Source organism: Haemaphysalis longicornis, unplaced genomic scaffold (genome assembly GCF_048455015.1).
Source record: "Haemaphysalis longicornis isolate Haplotype H1 unplaced genomic scaffold, Haemaphysalis longicornis Haplotype H1 scaffold_10, whole genome shotgun sequence".
In the NCBI taxonomy this organism is placed as follows: domain Eukaryota; kingdom Metazoa; phylum Arthropoda; class Arachnida; order Ixodida; family Ixodidae; genus Haemaphysalis; species Haemaphysalis longicornis.
In genome coordinates, this window is record NW_027526204.1 from 155,171,256 (window position 1) to 155,191,296 (window position 20,041).

The 20,041-nt window shown below is 52.6% G+C and overlaps 2 protein-coding genes across 7 annotated transcripts in view; one reads left to right on the forward strand and one right to left on the reverse strand.

Moving 5' to 3' along the window:
- Window positions 1-12,567, forward strand: part of Slob (Slowpoke binding protein) — a 30,584-nt gene extending 18,017 nt beyond the window's left edge. For 3 of the 4 annotated variants that reach the window (XM_077691372.1, XM_077691371.1, XM_077691370.1), the window contains 5 exons: window positions 1,208-1,261; window positions 1,336-1,398; window positions 1,467-1,543; window positions 6,103-6,174; window positions 10,674-12,567. In XM_077691372.1, the coding sequence (XP_077547498.1) occupies window positions 1,208-1,261; window positions 1,336-1,398; window positions 1,467-1,543; window positions 6,103-6,174; window positions 10,674-10,977 (570 nt within the window). In that variant the 3' untranslated portion in view covers window positions 10,978-12,567. Of the gene's footprint in view, window positions 1-1,207; window positions 1,262-1,335; window positions 1,399-1,466; window positions 1,544-6,019; window positions 6,175-10,673 lie in introns of all 4 variants that reach the window. The other variant, XR_013320349.1, reaches the window with a different exon arrangement.
- A 383-nt stretch (window positions 12,568-12,950) lies between these two features.
- On the reverse strand, window positions 12,951-19,994 carry LOC144159705 (uncharacterized). Of its 3 annotated transcripts, none has more exons than XM_077691374.1 (6): window positions 19,861-19,994; window positions 19,314-19,475; window positions 18,657-18,793; window positions 18,020-18,106; window positions 17,903-17,964; window positions 12,951-15,293 (listed from the first exon to the last, which is right to left on the reverse strand). In XM_077691374.1, the coding sequence occupies exons 1-6, from the start codon at window positions 19,871-19,873 to the stop codon at window positions 14,273-14,275; spliced, it is 1,482 nt and encodes a 493-aa protein (XP_077547500.1). In that variant the 5' UTR covers window positions 19,874-19,994; the 3' UTR covers window positions 12,951-14,272. The 3 variants fall into 3 exon arrangements, with proteins under 3 accessions (XP_077547500.1, XP_077547499.1, XP_077547501.1); XM_077691373.1 differs by having other exon boundaries at window positions 18,657-18,826; XM_077691375.1 differs by lacking the exons at window positions 19,314-19,475; window positions 19,861-19,994 and adding an exon at window positions 18,938-19,275 and having other exon boundaries at window positions 18,657-18,826.
- Window positions 19,995-20,041: the final 47 nt, after the last annotated feature.

Here is a 20,041-nt window from a genome sequence, read left to right on the forward strand (position 1 = left end):
TTTTTGTGAACCAGACCCTCAGCACCGTTGATGTGGCCCTGCCCGCGTGCACGATTGGTCGCTATGCTCGGGTACAACTTAATTAAGAACGGCAACGGAATTGCTTCACCTCTGTGCTTCATCACCGCAGCCCAATGTTACTGGGAATATTTTGAGCGTGGCACAAAATGAGACCTTTTTGGACCTAATATGCTTAGGAACCACTGCAGCGACAGCAGACAAACTACGTGAGGAGAGGCAGACAATGTCACACATTCATAGCAATCTCCTTCCAAAACGTGTGCGCCTTTGACATCTGGGCCCGTACATGAGCTATTGCCGTTCTTCACTTGTTCCCGAGTATAGTTGCATTTGCGTCGCATTGGCGTGCCCCCATCATCTTGCTGGTGTTTGTGAAATTTTCAGAGAAAGTTCCCGTCATTTTTTTTCCCCACTCTGCCAATTGCTGTTGTCATGCGCCTTAGCGGGTAAAAATGTGCGGTGCAGCACATGGCAGGTTTCACGTTTTTGGCATTGGCTGCACTATTGAGCTACCGCTTCTGGCAAGATGCCGTTATTACCACGGCACTGTATTCTGGACGGGCTTGTTTTTGTCCCCTGATGGTTTTCAGAAGGTGTTGATAAACCCTTGAATTGGTTGGAACGGGTGTGTGATGGAGTGTCCTCACAATGCTGGCATTTCCTCAGTGCCCCCTGAGAATCAAGGCGCACAATGATGCTGCACCGTACAAGTTATTCTTATGCGGTAGCTGGACTTGGAGTCCTTTGTGTGATGTGCCTGGTTGGCAGCCACGTGACAAGACTCCTTCCCCTGTGCGTACAATGCTGGCATTTCCTCTGCGCCCTCAGCTGCTTGCCTGGAGCGCCCCTTCTGTAGTTTGGTGCGAGTGCTGGAATAACTCTTCTGCTCCACCTCAGTAGCCTGGGGTAGAATCCTTTTGAGCCGCAGCCGTGACAAATTTTTCCCAAGGCTTGTCACGTTTTTTACCGTAAAATGTTTCAGCTCAATTGTGCCCATTTTCTTCACGTGTAAGGGTTTTTTGGCATGCTTTAGAGGTGGGGTGCAGTGAATCAACAGAGTTAATTAACGTTTAGCACTTGAACGGAAGTGCCTGGCTTGGAGCGGAGCACTGTGGCAGCCACGGCTGCTGCCCCGTCTCCAGTGAAGGCGCGGCGGCACTTGCAGCCCTTGGCCCTTGCATTGCAGGTTCTCAGGTTCATCTTTGAGAGCGGCAACCACCACTACCCCACCCTGGAAGAGGTGAGTGGTGTTGCGACCCAGTGCCGAGCTGCGGCGTCACTGCCCGCGATGGGCTGTCCTCCTGCTGCCGCCAGGTTGCCATGCTGGACTTCTTCCGCAACATCGACCTGCGTGAGCTGACCACGCACACCGTGCCTGTGAGTGCTGCTGCGGGCCCCCCCGCTGTGCACCAGGCGTGCACAGCCGCCCCTCCCGTCTGTTGCAGCCCATCTTGAGGACCACCCTGAGTTCCACTGCCAGGCACCTGCTGCGCGACGTGCAGAGGTTCTACCGCAACAAGGGGTGCGTCAAGGCCTTCTTGCGCTGTGGGGGACACGCTCGCCTGCTTGCGAGGCCAGGCCACTGTAGTGGACGCTACTCGGCGCGCCTCCGTGCGCTTGAGCTTCAGGGGACATTCCCACACGCTGCGCTCGGGAGGTTTGAGTTACCCGAGCCGGAGGATGGATGGCTGTATTGCATGCTGCACCTGCGCCGCTCGATCAGGAAGGGGGGTTTCATTTTTGAGTACAGGGCACTTTAGGCGCTCGCTTGCTGGACCCAAGTGGAGCAACAGGGCGTCCCGTGGTAACGCTGTCCTTCGCAGCGTAACCCAGAGGTTTCAAAACTTAAAAGCCAAGCGGTTTATATAGAGTGAAACCTCGTTACTAGAGACACTCAAGGGAACCAAGAAACGTGTCACTTGTAACCAAGGTTCCTTGTATGCAATGTTGCTGACATGGTGAACATAGGAAAACCAGCCAAACCGCATTCATATAACCAAGTGTCTCTTGTAATGGTGTCTCTTGTAACGAGGCTTTACTGTAGTTATAAGCGATCGATATTTGTGAACCACTGGCGCTTGTCCTACATCTCCTCGTTGTTTAGCGCAAAGAAAACTGCAGGTACATTTGAGGCAAAATATACGTAATTAACCAGCAGTGCCCGTGTTCGTTCAGTTAGTAACGCTCGTTGGGTTACAATAGTAAGGGGAAAAAAGCAGCCGCGCAAAAAAACAATGGTGCGTTCGAAATGACGCAGAAAGGCTCACCTGCAGCAGAAAATGGCACGTTCGAAATGCAGCAGAAAGGCTCCAGCCATGCAAGAAAAAAATTACGTGTTTTAAATGACGCAAGACAGCTCCAGCATACGAAATTAAAGCAAGCGCAAAAGGAACAGAACTCCCACTGGCGCAGTTCCAGGCAGGGGGCAAGCGAGCACTGCGAAGGCGGGAAATTTGAAATGCATGGGGTGGTAGCAGTGAGTGGATAACGGCGCTGCAGCCCATTATGGCAAATCATTGCAATTCCGACAGCTTTCACATTGAGTGGAACGGTTTTAATTTTTTTATAAACACTCGAGTCTCAGCTACTAATCAGTGTGCACGCATTCCTCGTCGCTCGTCCTACGACGAGACAGCCACGGAGGCAAAATACAAGACTGCTTTGTTCCAGTCACAGTAATACCAATTTGGTCGCAAACTCCAAACACTTGAGATATCGGAGAAAGCATGTGAAGCCGTGGCCACTCCCCAGCCACTTTGCGTCGACTTCTCTGTGATGTCGCGGAATTTTGTTTGGGCAATTGGCAGCCGCCGGCAAAAGCCAGACAAGAAGTGACGAGGTGATTGTAATGGGCCTGTAGTTCAGTTTGATTGTATAACTTAAATTCAGACATACAGTCAACACACTGATGACTCCGCCTTCATTGCTGGCCCACACTGTGTCACTCTTGCCCCTAACACGCCACTGTAGTGCAGGATTTGAAAGCATCTCGCTTCGGCTAGAAAACCGCCTTTCGTGGCTGGAATAGACCTGAGTGAGTTACCAAAGGCTAGCTCTTTAAAATCTAACAAACTTGTATTTTGTCTGCATGGCCCCTTTGAGGGGCAGGGAGAGTCAAGGGCGTGACAACAAACAACTCGAATGAAGTGAGCCTGCTTGGCTACTCCCAGTGCCAACATAAGAGGGCACCGCTTTTAACACAAGAGTGTTTTATTCCGGGATTCACGAAGATTTCACTTACGTCATATCCGTCATGGAAATGACGGTACAACGAAGCAAGCGGCCTGTTAAGGGTGCACCGCTACACACAGGGTCATCTTGCGTGGAAGCAACCTTTAGTACCAAAGAGAACATTATACTTTGGGTTGTTCGATTTCGGGTTTTAGATTTTAACACAAAAGTGTTTTATACCGGGATACACCAAGATTTCACTGACGTCATATCCGTCATGGAAATGATGCCAGTACACCTTTGCGGAAGCGACCCGCCAGCAGGACGTTGCTCGCCAAGCACACCCACAAGACAGCCGCCGACCCGCAAATCATGCTCAGCTGCAGATTTCACTGCACATTCCACTTTCGTGTTTTACCGATTCCTACGACAGAGGAGTTAACCACAGTTTTTTTGCTTGCACTGCCCGGTATTATGCGCTCCACCATTCACCAGCCCCTGGCTCAGTGGCGTTAGAACTGGGTGGTGGAAAGTCAGTAGGCACTTGGAGGAACTTTTTTCTTTCACAGGCTTGCATAGGCCGACATGTGCGTGCTTGCGCTGAGTAATGGCGCAAGGGTGAGAGGCAGCACTTTTCCACGAGCATTCGAAGCGGCTCGCTGTGGCTGTTTATGACCCGTATGCAAATGCACTTATGCGTTGGCCTCGACCGGCTTTATAGATAGCAACCTGCCCATCGCAGCCGGCGACAATGGGAGACAGCGAGCTAAACAACTGCCGTGTAGGGACGGTGTGCTCCACCAGGTGGGGCTAACTTTAATCCCCAAACTCGCCAGCTTTGCTTTGCTCGCAATGGGGCCTGCGACCGCTGGCATATAAAGTATCGGTCGCACCAATAAATGCCGACCAACTGTATCGGACATTACCTATAATACCGGCGAGCAAAGGGAGTTCCCACCTAAATCTGGACCTGTTTCTTACCTGTGCAAACGTCAACATACTCAAGTGAACCACACTATTACCATATGCGCCTGCTCGACTAGTTATTTTTTATTTTCGAGCATTTTCATTCATGTAAACAAGCAGAAACTTGGTCGACTTTTGCTTTATTTCGGAGACCTTTCTTATTATGTGAAGCTCATCTAAGGATGTGCAAAAGTTCACAGGGAAGGCCCGAATAAGCTCCAACAGGGCCATTCTGTGCATGGAAGCGCTGTAATTCTTGCAGGAAAACAATGTTTTTCCAGCGAAGAGAGCACTAATTGATGGCAACCTGTTCAGCGGCTGCAGCATTTTCACTGTAACTGGAGCGGCACACTTGTAGGAGCTCCGTCGGGGTGGCTTGTAAGCCGAAACAAATGGCAAAATTGGGTATGGCAGCCGCCCGCGGTCAGTGCTTGTGGTGAGAACAGCAGTTATCTTTGGGACACCTTTTTGAGTCACTGCTCACGTGCTGAAGCGGTGTGAACCCGGGGAAAACCAATTGCCTTTACCGTGCGCCGGCTGAGCTTGCTCAGCTGTACGCAACAGATACCATCGCGCACGATTTGTTCACTGAAAGCACAGTGCTAAAAAGTTGCAGGATCTTTCAGCATATTCCTTCGCGAAAGTGTCTCTTGTGGCGAGGTTTGCTGTTGAGCCTAGCTCCTGCCTAAGTCGCCTATAACCTACAACCTTGGCATCGGACTCACTGCAGCTACTTTTTCTAGAATTACTATTCATGCTGCCGCAACACTGCCTACACAGAAGCTGGAGGCCAAGCAAGATTGCGCGGAAAATTTTTGATGCACACTCGTTTTTCTTTTGTTGTTGTACTCTTGCTATGCGCCGTAAGCCAATGGGACGATCTGAAAAAGTGTGCGCAAATTGCTTCTTCTGTTCATTTTTTCTGATCCATGCTACAAGACAGCATGCTCTGAATATTTTTGTGTATTTTATTGTTTTAAATGTATGGGTGCTATAAAACTCGTGGAACGCCACGTGAAGGGTTAGCAGCTGTAGGCATTTTTTTTGTGGACGATATCCGGGTGGGTGCACGCTCGGTGGACACCAGCTGTGTGTGCTTTCGCCAGCCTAGCCAAATGACAATTTCGCACTAAAAACAACTTATTTGAGCACAACGTTGAGCCCACACAAGGTGTGCACTACCCCAGTGGGAATCGGCAAATACTGCACACAACGCACCAGGAAAAAGATGAAAGAACAGCGATGGCAGGCTGAGCAAACGCGCATACTGCAGAGAAGTGGGGACTAAATGCTGTGCCAGCTAGTGTAGTGGCGTCAGAAGGAAGCGAAACCAACCCAACAAGCAGTAATAAATCCGGCAGGTGGAATGGGCGTGCATGGGCAGGTCGCTATCTATAAAGCCGGTTGTGGCCTTGGCCACCTTAACCTCAGAGCCTAGTTCGAAAGGAACACAACTGTTTTCTTTTCTTGCAGAGCACACCGTTACCCAGCTGCCTTCTCCCACGCTTTGTTAAAGGGCAGGCGAGTGCTTGTTACCGGCGTTACAGCCTCCGGGTTGCAGGCCTGGGTGGTGATGTGTGCAACCTCTGTGCCGATTGGAGCAAGATGTGTTCCATGAATCGCTTCCACATCTACCGTCCCGATAACTGCAACTTTCGGTGAATAGTGAGCGTGCACCGTAATCTATCTCTAGAAATGGTTACGTCAAGTTGCCAGTGACAACTTGATAGTGATAGTAGCGAGTATAATTCAATTAATGGGATTGCACGAGGCCTGGCTGGGAGAGGTCAGGTGTGGCTCACTGTGGAAGCTTGACAGGCGGAACTCCATGGTGAGCTAAGAGTCCCTTTGGTGTTCACAGGTCACCACCCTCGCACATAGCGAGCTCCCTCCCACCGTTGGTGCTCATGGGCCCCCCCCCCCCTCTCTCGCCTTTCCCTCCAGGAAGCTGAAGACATCGCGGTCCATATCCGAGTCATCGTGCGACGGAGGGCAGTCCTCGGAAAGTGACAAGACGTAGGTTGACGCCACTTGTGTCGCTGTTCCTGTGCTGTGACCCAAACGCCGTGTTGTGTTCTTTCTTAGATTGAGGACGACGTTCAGGGAGGCCACCCACGAACGATGGCGTGCCTTTTGGAGGCTGCAGCTGTGACAGTCACTCATTTATGCCACACACAGCACTCGGAACTTCTCCTCCGCACGGGTGCTTTTTCTTGTTGAAAACAGCACGTTCAAGGAGAGGGCAAAAAGAGATAAAGGCGCACGGGACAGGTGCTGATGTGCAAGAAGTATACTGAATCTGGATGGTAAGTTGGCAAATTGGTCAACTTTCATTTCATTGTTTCTTTTTTTATTTCAATACAATGAACCTTAACCAACCCGGCCAACTTACCATCCAGATTCAGTATATTTCTTGCACATCAGCACCTGTCCCGTGCACCTTTATCTCTTTCTGTCTCCGTCCACTAACGCACTGTTTTCAGTGCAACTTGGCTAACTTACTACCATCCAGATCAGTGTTGTGGAGTTGCCATTCTGGGATTGAAATCATTCCGGAATCATTCCACCTTTTCTAGTTGCCTGAATGGAATGGGAATGGAATGAGGACGCTTGTAGGAATGGAATGGGAATGGAATTAAGTGCCTCCTGTCCGGAATGGAATGGGAATGGAATGACGATTATTAGACGACGGCGTGACCATCGCTCGCGCCTTCCCGCTACTTAATTAGTCTGTGGCGATGACTGCATTGGTACGTATATCTCAGAGGGAGCACCGGCGACGAAAACGAGAATGCATACCCTGCATTTTGAGTAACCAAATCCGCGCAGCCTGCGGAAGCACGTGTTAAAGTGAACTTCTAGCTGCGCAAGTGCGTCTGGCCTGTGGCGACGTTAGGTCGGCTCTTCGTGCTATGGCAGGCTTATTGAGGCATAGCTTTCCCTGTACAACTGTTTGTGGCGCCGATGGCATACCGGCGTCTCAGTGGCAGGCGCCGTGTGCCCAGGCCAGCAGGCAGGGAATAGCATCGAGAAGCAGGGGTTGGGGAGGACGAACGGTGCGCACCCGAAGTCGCAATGTTTCTCACCGCAAGCTGTTGCTGCGAAATCTTGGAGCTACCAATATAAGCGTTCGTGCACGAAACATGAAACAACGAGTCTGCTTGGCGTTATCCTCCCACCCTCCGTGCCCGGCACACAATGAATAGCTTTGTAGCCAACCTGGTAGGCAACTCCCTGGAATACGGCGCCAACCTGTGGGCCCTCTGTCAGTAAGTTGAGTGGGGCCCCTGGGCCCCAGCAAATCAAAACCAAGGCAGCAAAAAGAAAATTGTGGGTGAGGGCCCTCTGTGCCCGGCACCCGCCATAGGCGTAACAAGCGACGTTCGGATGTGTTACTAAGCATTCTACCTCCACGCTTTGCTACGGTAGTGGGCAGCTGTTATGTATATACGATTACATTAGATATTAAATACGAAAATTCAGTAGACACAGGTTCCACAGGTCGTTTGTTTCTAAATGTTAGCGCCCTTGTTTGCGAGCGTTTTGACAGCTCACAGTGTTTTGCTTCGACCCGAAAGTTCGGCACTCTAATCAAGCTAGGCCAAACTGTTTCGTGGTCTGGTTGCTATGTTTCTGTGCACGTGGCCTTAGCGCCTGGATACAAACGTACTTGATTACTGAAGCCGTAGTCGTTGGTTTGACAGCTGGAGCATTGCCACTATTCACGTACGAAGGCCTCATATCAAAATTTAGACCAGGTCCTCGTGCATATTGGTTGCACGGTCGTGGAAACAAACTGCCTGGCCCTAATTTATTTTGCCAGGGCTCCAGTCACGATATGGTTGTGTCACCTTTAAGGTAAGGGGGTCATAAATAATGTCCTGCATTGAACGGATTGGGCTGCGGTCGTTCCAGGGCAATAAACAAGCGAAATGGAGGTCAATGTGGAAGTAGCGGCGACTTCCCTGCGGTGAATGCAAAACTGTTAACGGTGTTCCGCGATGCTGCCCTCCCGTCCCTCACGTTGGTACAGTAGCATTAGTACACAATGCAGTAAATCTATTTGAAATCATTCAAGTAAGCACTTAGAATGCGTGTACAAGTGAGAAAGTTCCGGGCGACATGCGTGTAAGTTATCCACAGCATACTAATTACGCTGGTATGACGGTACGCAAAGCAGATTGCAAGATAGAACGTGACAAACTGTGCAATGAAAAAAAAAAGCCGGCATCAAAATAATAGCTGCTTCATCTTGTGTCGTGCAAAAGCAAACCATTAAATCATACTAACATGCGAATACCATAATAGTATTCACTATTAGGTAATACCGCTACTTATTATGCGAAAAGGGGGAGTGGTACACCACCCCTTGTTAAAGCGATAGCTTTCTGACCAGCACTGATGGCGTTCTGTCAAAAAACATACATTTCCCCATAGACCGGTTGCTCGACCAAAAAGCTCTGATAACATCTCTGGACGCATGGTGCGTGCGGGAAACCGGGGACCGCAACTGGTCTTTTCCTCTCCCTCTCTGTGACAGGACTTCCAATGTGTCATAATGGCTACTTGAAAATCGCGGAAAAAGAACGGCTCTAAATAAGACAACACACGCGTCGATCATGAAGACGGAGTACAATAGCATATCTTGATCTCATAAACCACGTATCGATATACATTTAGGCCGTTCTCAGATGCGTTTACTTAGTGAGCGAAAAATCGTAGCACGGGTTCGTTCTTAGCTTGCGCATTTGGGCCTTTGAAGGTGTGACAATCGGTTGGACGCACTTCCAGTAAAAGTTGGACGCACTTTTAGCTTTCACACTCCTCTCTGCTTTCGTCAGGAAGAGGTGGTAATTTCTCCATTAAAAGGGTGGTTCTGCACGAGACATCAGATAGGTAGCCAAGCTGCTACCACCTCCCAAATCGGTGGCAAGTGACACATTTTCACATTTTGCATACTTTTGCAGTTTTCAACGCGTATGATCACGTGATTCATGTTGCGTTTCTCGATCACTCGATAGAGCACCTGAGGCAGTTATTACGTTGAGGAATTGAAGGAATGGAATTGAACTGCCCGTCCATTTCAGGAGTTGGAACGGGCTAAATTCTGTCTTTCCGAGGAATTGAAAGGAATGGGATCACGCCAAGAGTAGGCTACGGATAACAGGTGGCTTGTCTCTTGCGGACTGAAATGACATTTTTTAGAATATCCCATTCTCATGTGGAAGGCCGTATGCAGGTCAGTCTTTGCACTGCCCAATGAGGGGCTTATGCTGTTTGGGTGATCTTGCATTCGCACTGGGAACGGTGCAAATGCACTCGAACATTTAACGAGGCTGTGTTCACCTTCACGTGTACAGGTAAAACAAGAAATCAATGGGTGCAGGCGTGAGTGGCAGGCCAATTGTACACCTAGTATTTGTCACACCTATAAGTGGAGATGCCAGACAGTGCGGGTGCTTGGATTGCAGGCCTCGGCAAGGATGGCTCGCTGACTCGGGTGCACGAGTGGAGGGCACGCACTTTTACGCCGTCCTTTCAGAGCAGCTGGCCATCCACGGTGCAGGCTACATATCCCTCACTGGCACAGTGCGCAGTGCCGAAGGAGGTATTGCTGGTATTCTTGGCACACGCCATAAACAATTGCACGGCTGGGCCAATATCCACGCGACAGTATGGCTTCGGTAACTCCTTTTCATTTCCCTGATGGCGAGAAAGGCCAGTTTTTTTCAAAACCAGGGGTCATGGTACACGTGCAGCCTGGTTGGCAAGGTTGCACGTGCATACGTACAATTTTCACTCGTGCGATTAAAAAAAAAAAAATTGGTTGCTTGTGCTTCACCCAGTTTGGTCAATTTCTTGATTGTCTGTGGTTATCCACTGGAAATTTCAGGTGCGCCTCGTTGTGTCACTAACCCCGTGGAAGCAACAAGAATGTCAGTAACTCCAAACTGCCCAGTCCCTCGACTGTGCATTTCCACACGAATGATTGGTGTAATTCCTGTTTCGTTGTGAGTTTGCATATCAAACACTGGACTTTGGCTGTTCTGGTTACCTACTGGGTTTTTGAAAGCTGAGAGAGAGTGAGTGAGTACAGGCGGCTACATGGCTGAGGGGTAGAAGTAAAAGTGAAGTGGCGGCCAGGGCACGGACAAAACCTGATGCATTGTCTGCTCAAAGTTCACCGTGCCCTGCTGGACAGATGTGGAGAGGAAGCGTGTCAGGGGCTGTTCCCAGTGGCTTGGTTTTGCATGTCATGTAGGGCCTGGCATCTGCACGAAAGTCTCTTTCCAGGTCATTCTGTAGAGTCACGCTGTGTTGAGTGAACTTAAATTGAGAAAAGTGTGGTTAGGTTAGGTTAGGCTGAGTTTTGTATTAGGTTACATGACACTGCAACAGCCCTGTTAGGTAGGTGATGCCACGGAACGACCTGCAGGCAGGCTCTCCCCTCCGTGTATGCACTCGGCTTGGCTGCGTGGCGCCACCTGTTGGCTCCTCTTTCAACGGTAACGCAGGGACCTGCTGCTGCGGAGCATCCGGGGCCAGCGGCGGCCCAGCCCGAGCAGTGGGCCGCTGACGCTGCAGAAGCCGTGTCCGCCGCGCTCCTCGGAGCTGCTCACGCCTCCGCCGGGCTCTTCCCCCCCGCCCGAGTTCTCCTCCTCCCCCCCGCAGGCAGACACCCCGCCCCTGCCCCCCGAGGTGCCCCCGCGGCCGCCCCTCTGGGTCCAGTCCCAGTCCAGCGTCAGCACCTGCGGCTCCGTCGACTACTGCACGCCCCCCTCCAGCCCCCACACGGACTCCCCCTGGGCCGACTCGTGATGCCCCCACTTGCGAGTGCTTCCACCCTGGGGCTGCCCCAGTGCACAGCACCTTGTCCCCTGGTGTCAGAGTGCACACTGACCTGCTGCAGTGGTTGGGTGGCTGATGCATCGCACTGCTGATCCCAGGGACGAGGGTTTGATTTTCATCCACAGTGGCTGCTTCTTACATAAAGGAGAACAGCGAAAACGCACGTGTGTCGAGGTTTGGGCACACCTCAAAGATCCCCTGCAGGTGGTCTGAGTTAATCCGGAGCCCTCCTCCTCTCCGGCGCACCTCATAGCCCAGGTGCAGCTTCGGCACGTTCAACCCCAAAATTTGTGGGGGAAAGTGTCGAAAATAGAGCGGAGACTGGTAGTGCAAACCTGTGCCGATGGCGACTGGCGGCGCACACCCCTAGAAATTCACCAGAGCGCATGCAACTCAGTGCAGCGCACAGGCCACAATAATGTGGTTCTCGGCTGGCTGGCACCCATCCAACCCTGTCCCAACGCATTTGACACCCGGATGGGAGATCGAGCTGAGTGCAGGACACTCGAATAGCACTTCCGGGCCCATTGCATGCGTTCTGCATGGCACACCTTTCCACCTGGGCAGTAATCCGGTCCATGGCCCCCCAGAATTCCTAGGCGGTGGCAGGAGGCAGACAAGAGGGCCCTGGGCCTCCCACGGGCGTCCAGCATTTCTGCAACGCGGCTGCTGCTGCGGGGCCGCACTCCAGTGACGTGCCAAACTAATGCGAGCCGCCAGTCCCGTGCACGGGGAAGAGGAAGCAGCGTTGCTCAACTGCCTCGGTGCCCCACGCAACCTTCCAACAGCGGGAGGAGGGGCCACGCACGGCTGTCGCACGAGGGAGGGAGAACCTAGCTGCTGCAGCAAGTCCTCCATTGCGCACGCCTGCTGCTTGCCTCCGAAGGGTGTCGCGCAATGCGCAGTAACGAAGGATCGCTCCCATCTAGGACGACTACAGGAAGCAGATCGAAAGCACAGAGAGTCCGTCAACAACTGCAGCGTCATCAAGGGCAGTTCAGCTCCTCCAGCAGTGTGCTAGTACATGGGGGGCCTTGGCCTTGCGCCCACTCCAACTCCAGTGGCCGGCTAATCCTGGCTTCCCACATGCACCACTTCTCGGTCCTTGCCAAGGCACCAGTGCCACTCAGTGATGCGGTCCCTCAGCAGCACAGCGAGGCTCATCGCACCGACCGGTCCTAGCCTAGCGGGCTGCCACAAGTGAGCCTTACACCCGCTGCCCCGTGCACACTTGCCTTCTACACAAAGGGGCCTTTGAGGAAGCGCGTTGCCCCGGCACTCTGCATTGCTGTGATACGTGCAGCCAGCCGGTTGCTCACACGGGGAAGCAATAAGGAGCCAGCTGGTGGGGCGTCGGTCTCTCTGCACCCAGCACGCTTCTCACAAGCTACCAGGGAGGCCAGCATTTCCTCACGGCACTAGTGGGGGCTCTGCATAGGTTTACTGCATACACACATTGTGTACCGAAACTTTCCACTTTTGCTCTGGTCAGGCGCTAATCGTGTCTTTTGCCACCTCCTGTACAAGTTGTCCATTTGGTAATAAACGAAGAAGAGAAAACGGACGTGTGCTCCTCTTGCAACAGATGGCCCGAGCGAAGCCAAGCGCGGGTGTGTGTTGCGATGTGCAATTCCAGCCGGCTGAGATGCCATCACCATGCAAGTGTTGTTTGAGCTGAAGTCCAGCTCAAATGAATGGGGAGGCTTTTATGAAGCCAGGTCTTTGCTGTGAGGAGTTGCCAGAACCACAGGCAGGGTCCACATTGACGAAGCAGACAGAAACCCCAGGGCACTGCCAAAGGTCACAGCACGGCTTGCTTTAGCGAACATGAAAACTGAAAGCATCACTGCGCATGCGGTTCGCAACTCCCCCCCCCCAAAAAAAAACCGGCCCTTCAGGGGGGAGGGGTGTGTAGAATGTTGAATTTCAGTGAAAAAAGAAAATTGTCATGCAATGCCATTTATTGTAGAGGTTCTCTAGGGAGAAACCAACATGATGTTTGGACTACGAGTGACTGAGGTTTTAGTTTTCGCTCACAATGTGCTGCACTGTAAAGTAGCTCTGCATATTCCTTCCATTAAAAGCTATTCTTTGCAACTGAACCGCGGTGGCAGCATTTCGTTGCGTTGTTCCTCCCTTTTTCCATCTCGGGGAACATGCTCGCCCACGCATTTTCTCTTCTCGCGTGCGTTTGCACAGCTTGTTGACGCACATTTACCATCGTAGTTGAATTAACCCTTATAATAATCGTGGCACATTGGCCAAAAAACCAGACAATGACAGCCGGATTTAGGTACAGACTGGCAACCAGCCAACCATCTAAAAAACTGGTCAGGCCAGTGAAAAACCAGGCAGGTGGCAACCCTAACTGGGCTACCTGCTTAGTAAGCACCATTCAAGGGACCATGACAGCAGAATACAAGCTTAGTTCATTAAATGCATTGCATTGCTTTGTCCCAATGACAATGACACCAGTTTTACCGCAAACAGAGCTATTAACCAGTGCAAATGAGGCAGTGGCGACTCCACAGCCACTTTATGGGGATTTGTGTACGAGGTCACAGAAACTTCGTCACACCACTTGAATGCTCACGCTGGCCGCCTCTCTACTGTGCCCCTCCTGCCTATGTTGCACCGCTATAACATGAAATATAAAAGTTTCTCCATATTCTGTTTTCTTTTTTGTTAAAAAATATGTCTTTCGTTGCTGAATTAGAGTTGAGTGAGTAACCGAAGGTGAATTCTTCTTGATTGGACAGAGTTGTGGTCTGTCTTCATGGCCCCGCCATCGTGACAGGCAGAAAAGGCCCTGAAGGGTTTTGTCCTGGTCAGACGCGAGGCATGTGTAATTAAATCAAGAGTGGGGCATAGGTGCATTAGGGAGTGAACATTTTGCCCCACGTGCAGCCTGTCATTGCACAGAGGGCGGAATCTTCACCACTGTCGGGAATTTCCACCAAGTACAACTGTCGCGTTACTTGCCTCCCCACACTGCAGGCCTGTGCTATGCAATCCTAATGCACCGATACGCCAATGTCACCGGCCACTTTAAACACTTGACCACGATTACACATGGCATGGTGATTCTTTTCCTCTGTTCCGTGTACCCACACACACCAGGGAGGCTGGACAGACCACCTTGTCCCACCAACTTGGTGCAGGCTTGCTCTGGCCATGCGCCGGGCGCCGTGGCCCCTAGTCCAGCAAGCAGCTGGCCAGAGAGAAGCCGCAATGCACCCAGAGGGGGAAAGCAGTCCCCGTTTATTCACTGGCCATAGTAGGGGGGGAACTCGGTGCAGGGCCTCTGCTGCTGCTGCTGCTGCTGCTGCATCAGGGTAGCCGGCGGCCCCGTGGTTGGCGGAGCCATGGGGCGGGGCGGGGGCGGCATCACCGTTGCCCTGGGCGGGGGCGGCATGCTGGCAGTGCCGCTCCAGTGGAAGGGTGGCGGGTGGCCCCCCTGCTCCTCGTAGGGAGGCATGGCGGCCGCAAAGCGCGGGGGTGGCTGCGGGGGCGGAGGCGGGTGCGCGAACTGGGGCGGGGGCTGGTGCACAAACATGGGCCGGGGCGTTGGGGGTGGCGGGGGAGGCGGGGGTGCCGAGGCGTTGTAGGTGGCCGGCAGGCCCTGGCTGTAGGGCGGGTTGTAGGCCAGGGGCGGGGCCTGCGGCGGCGGGGCCTGCGGCGGGGGCGGGTATGACTGCTGGGGCGGGGGCTGGCCCATGTGGGGCGCGTACTGGGGCGGCATCTGCGGGGGCGGCATGGTGGAGGCCCGCTTGTGGCTGTCGTCCTGGATCTGCACCGTGATGAGGTTGGGCCGGCTCACGGCCGGGTTCTGCGGGCCCTGGTACGGCCGCGGCTGGCTCGGGGCCACCAGGGGCAGCTCCCCCCGGTACTCGGCCTTGGCCACCGGCTGTGGCTGCGGCTGCTGCAGGGCGGTGCGGTCGAGCGGGGGTGCCGGGGGCGGCGGGGGTGGGTGCTGTGCCACGGGTGGCGGGTGCTGCCGGGGGTCGCGGACCACCAGGTGGTGGCCAGCCACCAGCGCCATCTGCTGGGGGCCGCTGCCGTGCGACACTGCAGCAGACGACTGCGGGGCGGCCACGGCCGGGGCCGCTGCACTGCTGCTGCTGCTGCTGCCCTTCAGGTGCCGGTGGCTGATGTGGGCCTGCAGGTCCCTCTGGCTGAGGTAGGTCCGGCGACACGAGTCCTTGCCCTGGCGGCTCCCTCCAAAGGTGCACATGAACACGGTCCCCAGGTTGCTCTGCTCCAGGCGCTGCACCTTGTCGTTGCACCTGCCACGGGTCGGGCTGGTTGGCAAGGATCCTGTGCCCCCCCCATTCACCCCCCGGCGAGACAGTGGGGGGTGTGCTCGCCCACTTGCAGCAACTGGCCCCACTACTACCAGTTCCACCCACAGCATGTGTGCAAAGCCTAGCTGAAGCAGGCTTTAACCTGGCAGCATCTACCGCTTTCTTCTGCAGTACAACACACACCGGTGTACTTTCCAGCATAACTCAATGTCTGGCTGGCGAAACTTTCTTCAGAAATTTGGAAGAAACAATTATTCAAGAAAATTGGGTTGTCTTTTTTTCCCTCTATGAACCGAGGCTCGTGATCATGACCACACGAGTTGCTACGAAGGCCTCAGGACTGGCACTGTCCCCGGACAGCCTTCGACACCAGCACACTCGTATTGCAGTTGGTGGAAATTGCCACAGGCCCCACAATAAGTTGCTGACTTTGCATCGACACTTTGAAGTGCGGCACTTGGCACTGACAGCACTGTGTGTGTCAATGCCAAGCCTGCACCCAGTTCACTGACTGGCAGCCAGACAGAAAATCCTGGAAAGCTCAGCAGACGCTAGTTGCTGCAGCACACGGTTATTGAAGGGACAGACAACCGATTTTTGTCGAGTATATGTTCTCTATCCCAAATGAAAGGGCATCCCTTAAAGCACCTTATGAGAAATGGTTTTGCTGATAACACCCTAGAGAACTTTTTAAATAGAAAATTTTAGATCTTCGAGCCGTATGTGTCCTCCAAAAAATCATGCTAGCAACCATGACATACAGTAGCGCAGCAGCATACGTTTGTCTGTATGCAAGATGAAAATCAATATTAAAAAACTTGTCCCAAGCTAAAAAAGGTGAATCGCGGGATTTCTTATTCCTTTATTTTTTTTTTTTTAATTCACCAGTCTATTTTGCACGAAAGTGTCATCTGTTGGGATGGACGATCGGTAGAATCTGGCTTCACGTTGTGGAGGTCGGCAGTTCAATTCACCCCTGGTGCATCCTGTTTTTTTTTTTTTTTTTTTAAGCTGTCGTTGGCGTATTTGGTAACTGAAATCGAATATTTCGGCAGAAGAAATGCCCCTGACTCGGGCAGAATAGTCAAAGCTCCTTCACTGGGTCTGTTTACTGAAGTCCTTAAAGGGACCCTGCAACACTTACCATCGACTACTCGGAATGTATGTTGGGGTAAAGTGAATTGTCCCAGCAATCTCCTCCCGCAAGAACTATGAAAATCCGTTCACTATGACCGAAACTACGCGCGATGAAAAATCGCGCATAAATGTTCCCTCTCAACTCAACCGCGGACAACGCGACGAAAGCTGCGCGCTCTCTCCCGGAGAGGGGGCCGGCACGCAGCGTTTTGTTCGGCGTCCTTCGATATGTCACAGGCCGAGGAGTTCTGGCCTTTTCCCCGCAACGTGGACGGGTCTATTTCCGGTCTGGTGCCACAAAAAAGCAGGAATGGCGGCCTGCTCGCAAGCAAGCGCTCAGGCTGGTAGGGCGTTTTTGAAGCAATAAAAGTTCGCTGTCGAGTGGGCTCATTGAAAGTGCAATATTTAACTCGTCACTCAAACTCCTCGTGCACTCAAAACAAAAGAAACACCAAACGCACGCGGGCAGGTTCAGCCATAGAAGAGGTTGATACACAGCGCTGACGACGGCGGATCGTCACAGGAAATGCCAGAATTTAGCCACGAAGTTGACCAGCGACAGCCAATAGGACAGTCAGGATAGCCATGGCCCGATTGACGCTGCAGAGGCCATGCCAGGGGTGCATAATGAGGAGAATTGAAGAGAGCTCGGTTGGTTTTTTCGAGTCTTTCACGGCGACTTGCGCGCTTACCACTTCACGTGCACATGTAATAAATATTTGGCTTGGGTGTTCCTGGCAGTGTAACCTAAACGTCGCGCAGGTTTACTTGCACTGCACGAAGAGTGTTGCAGGGTCCCTTTAATACCATTGATTCTGGGCATGCAGGCTCAGCCACACTGAGAGCAACCCAGCGGTGGTGGCGGGCGGCATGTGTTAAAAATACATATACAATTTAAACTTGTACAAATACTTCTGTTCCAAGGTTTTCAAAAAGTCAATAAACATCTCAGCAGTCACAGTAGCTGCTAAGTTTTCAGGTCACGTGCCTGGGACACATACTGTATAGTGTCAAAGTTTTTACACTACGAACCGCCACCCTTGCGATTTCAGACAGTTCCGCCAATTTGTTTATATATTGCTTGTGTTTACTGAGCTATATAAAATGCTGTCTTTCATTTGGGATAGAGAACATATACTCAACAAAAATCGGTTGTCTGCCTCGTCAACTCCATCTGCTTTCAGCCCTGCTGTCAATTCACATGTTTCTACGTACTTTACAGGTTACTTTTCCTAATCAGAGTAAACAAATTTCCTGGAGTTCTTGGAGCTTCCACTGGCTTGTTCACATTTGTTCACATAGAAAAAAAAAAAAAGAAAAAATGTGGCACAGAATACAGAGGGGGAAAGGGAACAGCTGATTTGGCAATCCGGCAACACACTGTTAGCTTTTCCCCAGCAAAACGGGCCTTTCGCAACAGCTCATAGTGTTTCTGACCGGCTCGGTAGACATACCTGTAGCATGTCTTGTCAGCCTTCCTGGCACAGTCGTAGCAGAAGACGTGCTTGCACGGAATCTGAAAGAAGAAGGGTTTAGGGCCCACCCCTGGGGCTGGCCAGGGAAGCACTGACCATTCGGCCGTACGTCAGAATGGGCAGGCTGCACTTGTCACAGCAGTGGATCATGGGGTTGATCAGCTTCTCGCCAATCAGGTTCACCTGCAGGTCAGGAGGGCAGGGTCACACAACAGGGCCACCCACCATGGGAACGACGGCTGCTCGAGCCTCGCACTGGTTCGGGCAAGCTCGGGCTGCGGCCACAAAAAACTGCAGCGCAAAACCAGGAAGCTCTTTGCTACCCTTAGATGCCTCTTGGCCCGTAACTCTGCAGCAGAGCTCTGTATGGGGGTGAGACTGCAGGCTAATTCCCCCCATTCATCCTGCACTTGTGGAGAACACAAACCTTCTTACAGAGAGTTGAAAGAACATAAAATTGCACAAGCGTAATGTCACACAGTCACAGTGATGTGAGCCAAATGTGCCCTGCTTCTTTGAACCACAGGAAGTCCACAATTGTGCTGCCCGTTTCTCGGGCCAACTTCAAACGTGTGCCCTCCTTGGCGCCACGCTGACAGGTCACCAGGCAGGACCCTGCCAGTGGCCAAGATGCCTAAAAAGTCCCACTGGTGGTGTTTGCCCCAACGGGTGGGCCCCCCTCTGCGCAAGCTGCGCCCAGAGGCACAGCTGCTCTCGGATGGCACAGGCACACCTTGTGGTCCCATCTGAGCTTCTTGTTCTGGTGCAGCGGCTCGGGTGGGCCCGTGCGGGCCAAGGGGGAGAAGGACGGGGGCTCGATCTTGTCGGCCAGCAACGATCGCTCCTCCTCCTCCGCCGGCTCCTCGACATCTGCGCAAGCGGCGCGCGACACACGTGACGCCACTGAAAAAAAAAAGGGCCCACATCATCGCGTCTGTTCCTCTCGCTGGAAGCTCGATTACGAGTGCTTTTCTTTCCCCCATCTCCATTTTTTTAAAGCAACCCTACACTGACCTCGCTGCGGTCTTGGGACCACGAACCACTGAGGGGCCGGATACATCGCACCCAGCCGCTACGATCACCGAATGCCGCAGGCGCGGCTGGAACGCTGGAGACCCCCCTAACGAAAGACGCGTTTGCAAGGGCCGGAGACTCGTTGAGCGCTACGTTCGGTAATCACGCGTGAACACCGAACACGGGAGAAGAGGATGGCAGCTCCCGGGGGCCATTCAGAATGCCCGTTCCTTGCACGTGCGCTGCCAGCGTTGCGAGACACGCGCCCCACTCTCGCGGTGCAAGACCAATCGGAAAAGTCGGTTGGCACCGACACCCAACGCTCGGCAAGCAGGCGGGGGTTGTAAGCGCGGGAGAAACGCAGTCTGCCGCTCACCTTTGGAGTTGGTTTCGGCGTCATCTTCGGTGGCCGAAGCCTGGTCCAGGCCCTCCTCTTCTTCGACGGCGCTCTTTTTGGCCGCACTGGTTGCCTTTCGACCACCACGTGTACTCTTGCGACCGCGGCCGCGTCCCTTGGCCTTGCTGGTCTTTCTGGTTGCTGAAACGACATCCCCACAGCCACCGATTAGCACGTCTGGTGCCGGTGTGGCCGCCAGCGTTTAAGCGGGGCTACCATACGAACAGTCGCAAATATTTAGCCTTGACTTGAAAGTGGTGCTTTGTTAGAACTGGCAGCTTACGAGACGCGTATTGTGTTGCAGTGTTTGTTTACAAAAAAAAGCCTCGCGCGGTCTACAGGCACTCGCATACCGGGAGGGTAACGACAGCCAGAATGCAGTTATTTTAACATCGTTGCGTGTATAACGAAATAAGAAAATCACAGCCCAAGCTTTTTAAAAACGCTCTGCACTATCGGTCGCCTTCAAACAGAGAAAGCAGCGACAGAACAATTCCGTCGTAAGAATCTTCTGAGGTGTAAATACCTGCGTCAGCCATTTTGTCTCGGTATGGCGAATTTTTTAATGATGATGTTTAGAGAGACTGATGCTGATGCGAAACGCTGCTTCCAGCGCGAGGTTCGTCCCCTTTGAAGTAAAAATGGGGCGTAATTCTTTGTTGTATCTCACACTAAAGCTATTTTTTACGCTCCGAATGACGTATAGG